The following is a 15,894-nucleotide window of genomic DNA, read 5'->3' on the forward strand; positions in this document are numbered from 1 at the left end:
CAAATATGAATAAACTATATGTTTAGAAACAAAATGTATTCTGATGTTTCAAGTTAATTGATTTTATTACACAACCGCAAAGAAGTTTCAAAATGTAAAACATTTCAGATTTGATTGGTCTTTTCAATTTCTTCAGTGTGAAAACATTAGGTATTCTTTCACAGAAGCTCGACAGAGCACTGTTTGATTTTATGTTAATAGCAGGCACTGATTTTCATAATGTACAAATGTCATTGTCCGAATCCATGTACATACTTGCTGCCTGCCATAATCATTACAACTGCTGAAATAAAGCAATTAACAGGCACAGTTAAAACCAGCCGGTGTCCAGGGCTAATAAACTATTGGATCTCAAGAATTATCCACTTTAATGCAGAGCTCTGCCTTATATTTCATTTTAGCCTGGATCTTGCAGAGTAATCCTTAATTCTATTTATTTGAGGGTATTTACATAAGAGCTAATATGTGGCAAATACTCATGGATTTAGTATTACAATTATATTGTATTTTAGGAGGATTTTGTGGGGCAGGAACACCTTGAGGTGTTTCGTCGCTCAATGATGATCAGAACACATAGCAATTTCAGAGAGAGGTAAGTAGATCTTCACTTCTTCCTAAATACAGTAGAAGGTTGGAGAGTACCAGATGCTTGGTCAAAGGGAGATAGATACATGCAGATTGGGACATCACAGAGAATGCTTTGATGTAGGGAAAACACGCAGCTGAAATTGAGTGAATGAAGTGCACAGTTAAGAGAATAAGATTACAGCTTGTCCTTAAAGACTGAAAAATTATAAGCATTATTATATATACACCCCCTTATGTGCAATATACATGGTTTTAAAATGAAGGTGGTGATGAAAAGGGAACCAGTAAAAATGGGCTAGATGAAATGGAATTATATGCCTCAATTTTAGTAGAACTTGTAGGAAATGTGATTATTATTTGGGGTGGGTGACTACCCACCTCAAGGAATAATTATAACCCTTGTCAGGGTGAACCGGACAAATCACCAAATTAACCTGAGCTCAATACGCTGGTAGCTATGGCACAGAGCAGACCGGTATTACTTGGGGCTGTATGTAAAGTATTTATGCAGTACCAAAACAGTAATAAAGTCAAAATGGAAAACAACACAAAAATAACACACTGAATTGAAAAATAGAGTTCCATTTCATAAACAAAGCGACGTAAAAATAGACAACAATCCAATACGGAGATTTGGAGATCTGATTTTTAAAAATTTGAAAATTGATAATTGAACAAAGAAAAGCAAAGTCACAATGGTCGCTATAGACCAGGACCTAGGCGTAATTTGATGCTGACCGAAATGGAGAGCAGATCAGATACACCTACCAGGATTGCCCTGGTCAAAGATTTTACTTTCTGACTTTAGTGCTTTAAGTACCTATCCAACACAAGAGTACACATCCCCCCACCCACCCCCCAGGACCTCAAAGGAGGCTCTTAGAGACTCACAGGGTGACATGTAGAGGCCAAAAAGCAGGGTCCAGCTGCAGTGCAGTGGACATTGGTCAACTGGGTAGTTGCTGGAAATGACCTCTTGTAGCTTGTCATGTCCCTGTTACTTTGGCAGGAGGTCAACTTTATGACCCTTGGAGTCCACTACTTTGTCCTTGGTAAAGAATGAGGAGGTCCAGTCTCTCACAACTCCTCTCAGTGTGCAGACAGCAGATCCATTCTGTTCTATCTCAGATCCTGACGTGGTCTGAAGTGGGTGCCTGGGAGTGCCACATGCTTGCATGGCAGAAGCTAGTGGGTGAAAATAACTCCTGAAAACACACCCTAACCAATGAGGAAAAGGTTCCTCTCAGGGCTAAGCATTTTGGACATTTTCAAGATGGCAAAATGTTTGTTACACTAAACTTTGGCTTCAAAGACTGCGTGTGTGTGTGTGTGTGTGTAAGAGGAATATACTATGGTAATCTTAGTGTCCTCCCACATCTATCACTAAAATCCAGTGTAGGGCAGCCACTGTGCCCTTAACAAACACTGTGACAGAAGTCTGGTAGAACAGAGCTGGGTTTTCCAGCAACCAGATAGTGGGTACACAAGAATTGTTTTGGCATCCTGTTTCCCTTCAAGTGTACTCCCGGTTATGTATGTAAACCCAGCAGACCTGCCAAGCAGGATTTGACACTGTTATCTCAAAAAGCATCCTCACATCCCCACCTTAAATATTCTGTTAGGTTCGGAGGAGTCCTCTCTGTCCATTCAAGTTAGCATATTGTTTGATCATGGAAAGCAATTCGTCCCTTTTTGACACTTATTCAAATGCTAATCACTTGTTGGCAGAAGTGGGAGAGCAAATGCAAATTTAGCCACCAGGAACTTCAGGCAAGAAAAAGTTAACTTTCTAAAAGTTTTTTTCCTCAAAATGTATTACAAAATGAGGCCATCATTTTGTTTTATTTTGTTTAATAACTGTTAAAAAGAGTTGTTTATATTTCTAGCAAGTCCCATTGCCAACATACAATATTGTACTCTGGTTTCCTACATATGATGACAGCTATGCCTGTCACTGTGAAAATTACTATTGGTAGCGAGTCACTGTAATTTCTACATGTCCTACTTTTTAATTCCATGCACCGTACCTTGTGGACTACAAGGCCTACTTCAGGGTGACTTATTCCTATTTAATAGGATTTATTTTGACCTTTTGAATTGCAGTTTTTACATTTACATAGGCTACACTGACAGTTAACCTATATTTTACATTTTCACTATAGTAGATGGCACAATAGCTGCTGTAGTCCGCTAGTGATATTTAACGTACAGGCCCTGAGTACCCATTGTTCCATGTACTATATATACATATATAGATATGTGAGATATTTCAATATGCTATATACCAATTCAACCATGTTTAAAGGGGAATCACAGGCACTGTGCCACTAATTAGTAGGGGTAAGGTGCACAGAGTTCTAAAACCAGCAAAAGTATAGCGTTCAGCAAAGAGCAAAAAATCTGGTGTGATCATGCTGAAAAGGCAGATTTACTACAGACCTCTTGTGGTTGCATTCTGAATTACTTTTAATTTGTTGATGACACCTTTAGAGGACCCCTCAATAAAGAGCAGTGACATAATTAAACCATGTCTCAATATGAGCAATGACAGATGAGAACTGCCTTCAGAGATCAGAGCTGCCATCCCCTTAACAGGGCACAAAGATGGAAAGAACAGAACTGCACCGATTTGTAGAAGCAGAGCACCAGAGGTATACAACAAGAAACATAAATTAAAGAAAAGGTCTGCTGCCAATGACTGTAGCTCATGTCTACAAGCCAAATAAAGAGTACCATCAGAATATATGAGGATCAGCCTTACTTGCATTCACTATAAGACAACTGCGATTCATACGTTGGGTAACATCAAACAGACTTTTTGATATTAGAGAGAGTACTGGATCCAACCCACCGCCAAATGTACCTGCGTATTATCAAAATGTATATCCCCCCAAAAAGGTGGGCTTTTCAGAGTGGTCAATGAGAGCATGTATAAAAGAAAATGGGCACTGAAGAGACATAACACTCTCTGCGATCCCCACTTCTTGAAGCAGGATGGAATTGTTGATGGGGTCATAAGCTGTGGAAAAACCCAGCCACCACCTCCATTCAAAGTAATCCTCAAGTCGAGGACTAAATCTGTACTTGCAATTAAAACGTTTTCTCTTTTCATTTTCCTATTCATGTATAGTATTATTCTGTAGAGGAAGATTACTTTTTGCCTTTATTTTCCTTTTTGTGTTTCTGAAAACCCAAGGCCTTGGACAACTGGGATCACTTTCTGTGTTGAGTTTTCCTGATCTCTTGCTAGAGAGAGATGTATCTGTCAGTTTTAAGTTTTAGTATGGAAATGTTCCTCGTCATTTCTTCATAGGGCTTTAACTGAATGTCCAATAAAAAACAAACCGGTACGAGGACATTCTTTCACAAATGGTATGTTGAGTAAATGAGAACTGGTTCAGTGCAATCATTGTTGGGCTGCACATTTCCCCATGTCATGACAAGCAATACCGGTTTACACTACCTAGTTGATTTCCTGGGTGGCATTTATTTTGCTTTGGGGTTGTTTGTCTCTGTAGCTGATCATTAAAATTCTTTTTTGCCCTAAAACAAAATACGGCTCCCCATGATGGAAATTGTCATTTGTAATTATTTGGAGATTCTCAGAGCTGAATTGTCATTGTGATAGACAGTAGGGACAAACAGTGGATCCTTCCCTGTGTATTATACAAGATTGCTGTGTGTTGTGGGGTAATGAGTTAATCATGGATTAAGGATTTTATTTATGAGATGGATATTCTAAAGGTAGGATTTGGACAGAATGGACAATCGTTTGTACACTGAGGTAACTCCATGTTGGAGTGGTCTATTGGAAGGGATTTTTCTTCTCTAGTGTAGTTTCAAGGTTAAGAAATGTGTGAGGCCTGTCTTTACATCACCAAGAGGAACTGCAACTATACCCATCCCAGAAGTTGTTTTAATATGTTCTAGGACCGTGTGCCGAGCTGCATCTGTTGTGCCGAGTATGTTTGCACAGAGTAGCTTATTTGAGAACACATGGACTGTGTCTCAGAAGGATGCAAAGACATTGCACATCTTAAGCGAAGTAAGCACACAACCCTAATAGGCTGGAATGCTTAAATGCATGTGCCTAGCAACAAGTTTTTAAAATAAATAGTGATGATAAGACCTTGGTGTGTGAGATTTAAATTGGACCTTGTCTCATTCTCTGTTTACCACAAAGCTAAGTTTTTACATAAATGAGGAACTAAGAGTATAAATATATGATTTAATGAGCTTTTGTGCAGGAGTAATTGGAATAGATGAGCTAAGAAGAAAGGAATGGTAAATGAGGCTTCGAGTTTCCAGTAAGTTGAGTGATGGACACAAAGATGTTAAAGTCTTAGTTGTTAGGCCTCTCCATGAAAGGAAGTCTTCTGGAGAAGATATCAAAGAGTGGTCAGTTCTACGCGCAGTGAGTATGAGTAGTTAGAGAAAAGGGAAATGGAAGTTTGGGCCAGCCTTCTGGAAATGCAAGAGAATGGAGATTAATTAAGAGCACAATTCATATGCAAGGTTAGATCTATAAAGGCCATCAAGTCATTTTGATGCCATGCTCGCTGAAGCTGTAACTTTAACATGGCATCAGATTTACAAATGTTGTATAATCATTATGCACTTGTTTTATTTTGTTTTCCCATGCCGTGCTCAGTCGAAAGAGGATTCGAGTTGGCTGGCCTTCAAACTTCGATGTTCAAATCACTGGAACCCTTTTCCTGGCCCAGATGAAAGCATAAAACATTATCTCTTCTTTAGTAAATAAGCTAAGAACCTCCGATTAATTAAGTTCTCCAGGTAGCTGCAGCTGTTGTCCAGGCATTTGCTAACCATTTTCCTTCTCTTGCACCATGAGACACTAATAGAGTGAAAAGATAGATAGATGACTTACTTTAGGAAACAGTTGGAAGGCACAGCTCTTTAAGGAACACTACATCACAATGCAGTTACAATCCAGTTACCTCTTCTATCATTTTCACCCTGTACAGAGAGCTCCTGCAGTTTTGGCTTTGCAAATACCCCATACATACATACATACAGATGGATAGTGGCATATAAATAGACAGACAGAGACAGACAGACATGGATGGATGGATAGACAGGTATATGGATGGATGGAGGGATAGATAGATAGATAGATAGATAGATAGATAGATAGATAGATAGATAGATAGATAGATAGATAGATAGATAGATAGATAGTGCTGTTCCACCGGGAAAGACATTGATCAACCTAAAATGTCATGACAAAAGCAGATGTTTTACATGGAGCAGTTTTGATACCATGGCCTATTAAGACTAAGAAAAGAACACTTGCTTCAGAAAATAAAACTGAATTTGAAGGGAGATCGTTGCCAGGGTGGTGATTGAAGTGCAGATGGATATAGAAACGTGCCCTCCCTGTGCATGGAGGGGGATTGATTACATGCAGATTTGTTTCCAACGGGAGGAAATGGATAGAAGAAAATTGTATGGGACACATGCAAACACATCCCTCACATTTACAAAGCAGTATGTGCACTCATCACTGTACAATCGGCGGTGGTGATTGCATTTTTCATTATCCTCTACTCATGCATACAGGGGAAATAGGAGCATTTATAGCTTTCCATCTCATGGATGCATTTTTAAGCATACGAATGAGACATTTCACATTCATAAGAGAAATGTTTATTGCAAACCAGATCTTGTTGATGGGTCACTTCTGCAAGAATAGAGTTTGTGTAAACATTAAAGGCCTCTCTGGACAATGAGGAACAATAAAATGGTTACGAGAGAGGTCTGTGGTTCCCTGGTTATCTCCCCTTTCTAGTTCCCTCTTCTACAACATTGAGACTGAGACCCAAAAACATGGTGTGGGTGAGGGAGAGGTCCGTAGTTCCCTGGTTATCTCCCCTTTCTAGTTCCCTCTTCTACAACATTGAGACTGAGACCCAAAAACATGGTGTGGGTGAGGGAGAGGTCTGTGGTTCCCTGGTTATCTCCCCTTTCTCGTTCCCTCTTCTCCAACATTGAGACTGAGACCCAAAAACATGGTGTGAGTGAGGGAGAGGTCTGTGGTTCCCTGGTTATCTCCCCTTTCTCGTTCCCTCTTCTCCAACATTGAGACTGAGACCCAAAAACATGGTGTGGGTGAGAGGCACTTACATTTGTTATAGGTGTTCACACTTCTACTCACAGAAAATGTAGCTTCAGCGCGGAGACCCAGTAGATTCTGCATTGCTGTGAATCTGCGCCCGATTCTTACACAATTCTACACTATTGTTGTTGTTGTGTGCCAATGTATATTTTTGATCTTTATAAATTGCAAATATTTTAAGGTGTTTCTGTTTGCTTTAATGAGTCGTGGAAAGATGATCCAATCGCTTTACAACACTTTGCAGGAATTGATTGTTTTTGGTGCCAGATCACAATAATCCGGTGCATGGCTATGTTCTGCACTGGCGTCACCTATATGTAGTGCGGTGGGTGTGAAACATGACGGCTTGAGATTACAGGAAAAAATGCACGCTCACGTGCAGGCGTAAACTGTCAATGTGTCCCTGGACGGGCTAGAGCATACCAAAGAGAGAGAGAGTTTTAAAGAACCAAGCGCTTTAACATGAGAACCACACGTTACACTTGCATGTCTCGCATAGGAGCTGAACCTGATTACCCAGTTCCAAAGCCGCCTTCTGTAACCACTGGGCCACATCTCCTCTCTTGGGGCATGAACTCCGTGTGGGTCATTTACTATGTGCAGCACAATCAGTGCACATACTGACTGGCATCTCTCTTGCCTTAGCTCCACCATTTGTAATCTGGCCCAGGTGCAGTAACTAAGGCATTCCCTTATGTACATGAAATGCACCATGCACATGAGCAAATGTCCCCATGTGTTCTTTTGGGTGAAGGCTGTGCACATACACAATCCATATTACCAAATAGTTCTTTCAAGCATCTGCAGCCTCTCGTGCAATACATAGTGTTTCAGGAGTTCCAACAAGTGGGGGCTAAGACCCATTGTGTCCCCTGGATACTCGGTATAATATGGCGAGGTGACTACTAATGCTATCTATAGATTCATTTGTTTCATACATTTTGTATGTTTTTTGTGCGCCCTGGTTTTAGAATTTTTTTTTTTTAAATGCCATTCGTTGACTGCAATGGAGGTAGCACAAGGATGGTGTATTTTTGGAGTTTCTTTTCGAACGTTGGATCATGGACAGCCGCAAGTGCTGCCAGGGACTCTTGTGTAATTACATATATATGTTTGCTTATGACATACTCTACCACCACTCCAGTAAACCTGGTGTGCTCTGAAATTGATTAGGTTTGGATGGGTATCAATGGGGCTTTTTTTAACTTTGAATAAACTTGTCTCCAAGCACACTGACTTGCTACTGCACACACACGTTTACTACAAACACTTTTCTTGAGTGCTTCTTAGACGAGAGATCACTAGATTGACAAGTACAATATTAAAGGTCTGCTTCAGAAAGTAATTTTGTCCAATTTACTACATTTTAATATGTTCAGCTCCATGGCTAGCACAGACAACATTCTGCTAGTCATGCCTTGGACAACTGTGAGGATTTAGTAACAGCACATAATTAATAAACCTCCAACAAAGTCTGAGACAGTGCCCTTTTTAAAAATAAGACAGCATGACAAAATATAATTCACCAAAAAGTAAATCTCACATTTTAATTTTGAAGGCAAAAACTCTTGAAACAGACAAGTTAGCACATTGTAATTTAAAGCATAAAAGTCAAGCCAAGTAAAGATCATATTTTAATGAATAAATCGTGTTAATCTAGGGAAAATCTGTCACTTTTTCCCTGAGTTAATGTACCTGTCTATAGCTTCATCTGGAGATAATGCCTTTTCTCATTCACTCAGAGATGTTTATGATATTTTAAAAAAACCTGCTTGTAACTTTGCCGCCTAATTTGGCAGTACCTGGCTTGCTTTTCACACTTTGTAGCTGTCAGTTCTAAGTAATCCTTCTCGCCAATTGAATAGGCCTGGCTCAGTTTACTCAAGTATTGGGTTTCCGTGCCACCTGAGAGCAGTCCTTAACTACTTGAATGGTTTACAAAACACCGCTCAGGTGCAAGAATGCAGAAAGCACTCCACTAAGTGCTTGAGACAAAAGGACCCACTTGTCCATAACACAAGCCATGCTTAGGAAAAACACCTCTAGTGACACCGGAGACACCTGTACAGCTAAAATGTGTTGACACCGCAGCTCTGCGAAATATTCTCACCTCGCGTTCCTTCTTTTCTTCCCCAACCAGGACAGAATTTCACCCTCAGGCAGTTAGGAGTTTGCGAACCTGCAACCCGCCGAGGACTGGCATTTTGTGCAGAAATGGGGCTCCCCCACAGAGGCTATTCCATCAGTGCTGGCTCGGACGCGGACACCGAAAATGAAGGAGTCATGTCCCCGGAACATGCCATGAGGCTGTGGGGCAGGGGGGTCAAATCCGGCCGCAGTTCCTGCCTCTCCAGCCGCTCCAACTCCGCCCTCACCCTGACCGACACCGAGCACGAGAACAAGTCCGACAGCGAGAATGGTAAGCCCCATGTCGTTGTGTTTGTGTCGTTGGGCGGCTGCCATTGTCTGCTCGCCCGCGTGCAAAAAAAAAATATTTTTTTGTGTGTTTATTTTTTAAACTGTATGGAAATGACCTTGGACAATGTTGCCTTCCTCCTATAAAAACTTCATTATTCAGAACTCGTATAAATTATGCAAACAGGCTGTGTGATGTTTAGCTTAAACTTTAAAGAAGAGTTTAATCACAATAAAAGCTGTGTTTTGATGTCTGCTTTGATGGCAAAGAAGGGATCTTGTAGTAAAAGTTAAGAGGCATCAATGGCTGTTGTGAGATTTGATGAGATTTTGATGGCTCCGGCGTGGCGGCGGCATAAACAACGCACGCCAGCCCTGGACCATGTCACCTGTTATCCTCGGCGGAGTTGCCGAGTAAGTGCTGATAAAGTCTATCCCCGGGGCCAGCTTGCAATCAAAGATGTCTTTGTAAATCCCTCTTGAAGACATTTCAAAGACATAGAGGAATCTTAGGCTGGATGAGGCAGCACACAGAATAGTTTATTAACAGAGCCCATGTGATTGAAGAACAAATTTGATCATACTTTAAACTCTCCGGTTGACGAGGCCAGTCAAAATCATGATAAAAAGGGGAGGGTGGCTCTTTGATGTGCTTTGGGGACCAGCTTATTGGGCAATTAAAATCCACAAACGCAGATCTCACTTCTAAACAGTAGCTGGAGGAAAGAAATGGCTTTATACGTTGCGTTTCTTTAGTTGTTGTGTTAATAGAGAGCTGCACAGACACCTCGGAGCATTACAAATGATGCTTAATTATTTTAAAATGTACTGGAAGCATGCTTTTCTTTGTCATGGAACTATGATTCTTGCCTGCTACTAGATTATATTTAACTGGATACCGGTTCCTAAGTGTATATATTTAAATCCTAGCATAGCAAAACTCATCCCTGTGTTTTCCTCAATTTTGGCCCCATGTAGTCAGTGTAAGTTATCTTTCGGGTCCACCGTACAGCTCAAATCCTTCAGCCTGTTGGGTCTTTGCCAAAGATAGACGCTGACAGCTGAATCCAGGCCAGCAGGGTTGCCTTGTATTGTTGCTGTCCCCATCAAACCAGTGGTATTTATAGTTCTCAAAATGTTTGACATAGACTCAGCATTGTACATAGGATTAATTAACCTGGATGTTCCACTTTCATTTTCTTTTTTGTGTGTATATTCTCTGTTAATACATTTGCATATGGAAACATACAATAAGCTTCCTGAGACAATAATACATTTTTTTGAGGAAGTCAAGGGGGTATGGTCACAAACAGAGTTCAGTAGCTATGTTAAGTAAGATGCGATAAGGGGCAGGACGAGTATACAGGCGTGCCTGCAAAGAGTTTCATGGTGTCATTGTGCAAACGTGTTTATAATCACACATTATAAGCTCTCAGCACTAATATAATGCTACAATTGTCTGTTGAAAAAACCCGCTATAAGAGACTTGCTGGTGAGAGTAGTATCCTCATTGTTTTAGGTCTTGGTGCCATATATTTTCAGAAGTGTGGGCCTGATTGTTTCAGTTTATAAATGATTCCTTCCTAGTTCGCAGTCGAAGCCACGAGTTCAGTCCATTCCGGAAAGGTCGGAGGTGTTCTGGATTTCCAATGTCTCAATATACTTCGCATTACTGCTGCTAGAGCAGTGTCCACCCATTTTTTTCTTGTGATTGCTCATATCTTTCACCTCAGCAGTGTCATGAAGAATGGCAAGTTCAATAACGGGGAAAATGGTTATTCCGCTTGTTGATCGTTGGTGTGCCCAGAGTTACCCCCAGTAAGTCAGCAGGACAAGGCAGAACCATAGAATGAGCAGCGTACCCCCTAAAGGATGATCTCATTTCCAACATCGAGGGTCAGGAGACACACCGGCTCTGTGTAGCCGTCGAGAGGACCAATGCCCATCACGAAGGATTCTAAAAGAACTAAACTCAAGACGTGCTTCTCTTAATCCTCTGTCATGTGCTCAGAGGAGTTCTGTTCAGTCTTCTTCCCTATATGTTTTTTTACAGGTTAACCTACCATCGAGAGGGCAGTAGTTTCCTGGTTGGTTGGGAGATACATTTTCTGTGAATGACTCGTGAAGGCCAGCCATCAGTTTCTTGTTGCCTCCCCATTGCTCTAGATATATATGGTAGGCAGACTCGGCGACTGGTAACACCATTGTTCAGTCTGCAGAACAGGCAATGTGGAAGTTGCTCATGTCTCCAATGCTGCGATTTGCCAAGTGCGTATTCCATGTAGTACTTCAAGTGCCATTTCTGAACATATGTCCAATTACATTAATGCCCTGCCAAAGAGGACAGTTAATCATCTTGTTGCCTATGTGGAGGGCATCATTAAGTCACAAAGGTGCATACATGTGCAGATGGTGCTTCTGTGTTGTTCTTTATGACTATACACTTATATTATGAAATAATTCATTAGAACTTGGTTAGGTTGCTCGCCAGGATCTGTCATTTGCTGGTCACCAGAAACATTCCATTCTATACTTTGCTCAATCTCTACCCAGTCCAGGTTTTCATTGTCCTCATATGGATGATAGGCTAATTGAGAGAGTAGTTGCACATCATGGTGGAGTTCGATCGTTGGCAGTCTCAGCAGTAGCAGCATGGAGTTCGGAAACGGCTATTTCAGACATATTTGCCAGATTTAGCACTTGGTTTGGGCTTCAGTACTGAAAATGTGTATGGAAGGTACTCCTTGGGGTTTCATGCCAAAGATGTAGTTGAATCTCAAAAGAATCGTAATTTTAAACATTTGTATCCTACTCCATAGGGATAATAGCAGATTGACCTGGTCTGGTGACTTAGTGGACTAATGCTGCCACTGTAGGGGATTGCGTTTGACCTCATGGTCACAGGTTCAAACCCCAGTGTGTCCACTGAGCCTTTCATCCTTCTGAGGTCGATAAAATGAGTGCCATTGAGTTGGGTAACAATAAACATCTGTTAATCAACACTAAAATACCCTTTGCGGTGAATGTGCGCTTCACGAATACAAGTTATGTTCTGTTGTGTGGACCACTATATCACCGGACAGTTGTTTCTTCAGTGGTTTGATATTAGCTGTAATCATTTCCTTTGCATCTCCACAAATGAGAATGACGATGTGCATTTGATTGGGTCCTTTCCCAGGAAGTGTATGGTTTTGTATTTGGACATGGGCATAGCCAAGTTTCCACAAGATAATAATCTAGGAGGTCACGAAGGCATCCTCTGTCATTTTTGCTTTTACCTCTGGAGGGCTGGACTAGTCAATTATAGGATCTATTGTCGAATCCAATTGCCTCCAATTATCACTGGAATGAGGCCATATACAGCCAGTGGTCTACTTAAAAAGGAGAGGAAATCTAGTGGCAAGTCATTAGAGGCATATATTGACCACAGGTTGAGGCTATGGGCCTGTATCCTCAGCTTGACAAACTTGTCGCTGCCATTCGGATCCTTCTAGGATTGCCAGATTTTGACTGGGATGTTTTAGTAGCTGACAATGGCCACTCCAATTTTCAGAAACAGCAGATGCTATTGGCCGTGATTGTCATTATCATGAGTCAATTGAGGGGCAGCTGGGACATGTCTCCTTCAGTCTAGTGATCATTTTTCAGACTCATCTTGGAATATGTGAGTTTCATGTACTATCACTTTGTCTACTCTTTTGGCAGCCAGGTTATTAAGCATTTTCTTCAGTTGACTTAGTCCTTAAAATCCGTTCATGTTAATTGACTAAAAAGAGAAATCTTACAGTTGTCATAGCATGTATGTTCATTCAAATATGGGTGTCAGAAGATGTATTAGGAGGAGGGATGCTTGGGGAGTGAGGGCTATTAGATATTTGTTCTTTAGAAGGATGAGTCAGCCTTCTGACACGCCTCCAACCCCCTAGTTGAACAAGCATTGGCAAAGCCAATAGGTCTTGCCTATGCAAGGGCGATTTTACCAATACGTTCTAGCCATGTTGCACACCAGTGTGGCTACTGTTCAGCATGGCTAAATATTAGGGGGGGGTAAAAAAGAGTGGAGTGGAGTGTCATAAAATGGAGTAGAATGGAGTGTAATGAAGTGGCATAGAGTGCTGTAGAATTGAGTGAAGTGGATTATCATGGGGTGTCATTGAGTGTCATGGGGGAGTAGAATGTCATAGAGTTGAGTGGAATAGAGGATCATGGAATGTTGTAGAGCAGAGTGGAGTGGCGTAGAGGGTGTTGCGTAGAGTGGAGTAGTGTTAAGTGGAGTAGCATAAGAGTGGAGTGGTGTGGAGTAGAATAGGGTGCAGTAAAGTGGCATGAAGTGGCTTAAACGTAGCTGCGTAGACCGTCATAGTGTGGAGTAGGGTTTAATGGAGTAGTGCGTCAGAGTGTAGTGTCATAGAGTGTATTGTCATGGAGTGGCCTAGAGTGAAGTGAAGTATAGGGGTGCAGAGTAGACTGGCACAAAGTGTATTGGGTTTGAGTCAAGTGGTGTAGAGTGCATTGACTTAGAGCGCATTGTCGTTGAATAGAGTGCAGTGGCATAGAGTATAGTGGTGCAGAATAGTATAGTGGCGTAGAGTACAATGGTGTAGAGTAGATTGTTTCAGAGTATAGTGAAGTGGAGTGATTCAGGGTAGATTGGAGTGGTGCAAGGTAGAGTGGAGTGTTGCAGGGCAGAGTAGAGTGGCATAGAGCGCAGCGGTGTAAAGTAGAATGATGTAGAGCGCAGAAGTGCAGAATAGATTAGAGTGTCGTGGAGTGAAGCAGAGTGTAGTGGCATAGACGGCAGAAGAGTAGTGTAGAGTTGTATGGGGCAGAGTAGAGTGCAGTGGTGCAGAGTAGAGTGGTGCAGAGTAAAGGTGCTGAGTAGAGTGGTGAAGCTAGCAGTGGGGTAGAGTACAGTGGTGCAGAGTAGAACAGAGTGGCGTAGAGAACAGTGATGTAAAGCGCAATGGTGAAGAGTGGCATAGCATGCAGTTGCATAGAGTGCAGTAGTGCAGAGTAGAGTGATGTGTTCGGTGGCAGAGGGTGGAGTCTTGAAGAATAGAGTGTCATAGAGTACAGTGGTGCAGAGTAAAACAGAGTGGTGTAGAGTGCAGTGACACAGTGCAATGGTGTAGTGTGGTGTAGCTTGCACTGGTATAGTGTGCAATGGTGTAGAGTGGCGCTGAGCGGCTGAGTGCAGTCTTGCAGAGTAGAGTGGTTAAGTGCAGTGGCGTGGAGTAGAATGCTAGAGTAGAGTGGTGCAAAATAGAGCGGAGCAGAGTGAAATTGAGTGGAGTAGAGTGGTGCAGAGTAGAGTATAGTGGTGTAGAGTGTAGTGGTGCAGAGTAGTCGCCATAGAGTGCAGTTGTTTAGGGTAGAGTGGCATAAAGGGCAGTGGCCTAGAGTAGAGTGGTACAGAGTAGAGTGGTGCAGCATAGAGAAGCACAGAGTGCTGTAGTGTGGCGTAGAGTGTAGTGGCGTAGAAAAGTGAATTGTTTCAGAGTAGTGAAGTGGCGTAGAGTGGAATGGTGTACGGTAGAGTGCAGAATTATTGAATAGTGGCGTAAAGCGAAGTGGCGTAGAGTGGCATGGGTAGAGTAGAGTGACATAGAGTAGAGTGGTGCAGGATAGAGTGCTGTGGCACAGAGTGCTGTAGTGTGGCATAGAGTGCAGTGGCGTAGAACAGTGGATTGTTTCAGAGTAGAGTGAAGTGGTGTAGAGTGCAATGGTGCATGGTAGAGTGCAGAAGCATTGAATAGTGGCATAAAGCGAAGTGGCGTAGAGTGGCATGAGTAGAGTGCAGTGGCATAGAGTAGAGTGGTGCAGGATAGAGTGCAGTGGCATAGAGTGCAGTGTTACAGAGTACATTAGAGAAGCATAGAGGAAAGTGTCGTGAAGTGACTCACAAGATACAAGCAGTACTAAAGCTGGCCCTGGTGGTAGGCCATTGTTGTTTTATTGGAACATGTTCACCTATTTCATTGTTGAAAACACATGCATCCACCAAATAGTATAAAAACTGTGTTTTGCAACAGGCAGAATGTTTAAGGCTGTACTGCAAATAATGTTGTTGGTTTTCAGGCTCCTATTTGTAGTTTTCTGGAAAGCAGTGATCTATGTTGTCTAGGTTTTTATGGCATGGTGCTACTGCACTTGTTGCACTTACTGAGGCTATTGCTCATTAAATGTAGTTGTGTAGGCTACACTTTTTGACTTGCCTACGCGTGCTATTATTAAAAGGGTTTGTTACTCTGACTTGCTGATTGTAAACAGAAAGATCATTAGACATTCACTACAGGGTCACTTTAAGGAAAAGCCAATCTTACTTTGATAGAAGAACCGCAACTGGAATATTTGTTGCCATAGAATGTGCATGCAACTCCTCACCAGAGGCCTATTTTAAGGGCAATGTCTCAGCCTTGTAAAGTAGAGCATAGGAGGGGAACGAGCGGGCTCGCTGGGGAAGAATAATCTGCATTCCTTTAGCTTTCCTATAAAAGCTCTCACTTTAAAGTCACAGAAAGAAAAGGAAACACAAATCTCCCTCGGATAATAGAGCCTGACATTTGACCTTTGTGTTTAAATGCACAGCAAATGTGAAAAAATAAGGACTACATTTAAAGGTCTGTTTACAGAAAGTGAGATCTCAGAAGGATACAGTAAACAAGGTTTGGGCAAGGGAAGGGACAAACCAAAGCTAGACAGCCTAAAACAACTAGAGCCAGAAGATAGAAAGCAAGGACATGTGAATTACAAAT

General features: G+C 41.8%; 1 protein-coding gene across 1 annotated transcript in view; it reads left to right on the top strand.

Annotated features, from left to right (window-relative positions):
• Positions 1-15,894, top strand: part of TENM3 (teneurin transmembrane protein 3) — a 1,290,943-nt gene that overhangs the window by 574,794 nt on the left and 700,255 nt on the right. The window contains exon 5 of the mRNA XM_086962461.1: positions 8,865-9,143. Coding sequence (XP_086818587.1) covers positions 8,865-9,143 — 279 coding nt within the window. The remainder of the gene's footprint in view (positions 1-8,864; positions 9,144-15,894) is intronic.

This window comes from Lissotriton vulgaris, chromosome 3_1 (genome assembly GCF_964263255.1).
Source record: "Lissotriton vulgaris chromosome 3_1, aLisVul1.2, whole genome shotgun sequence".
Taxonomy (NCBI): Eukaryota; Metazoa; Chordata; class Amphibia; order Caudata; family Salamandridae; genus Lissotriton; species Lissotriton vulgaris.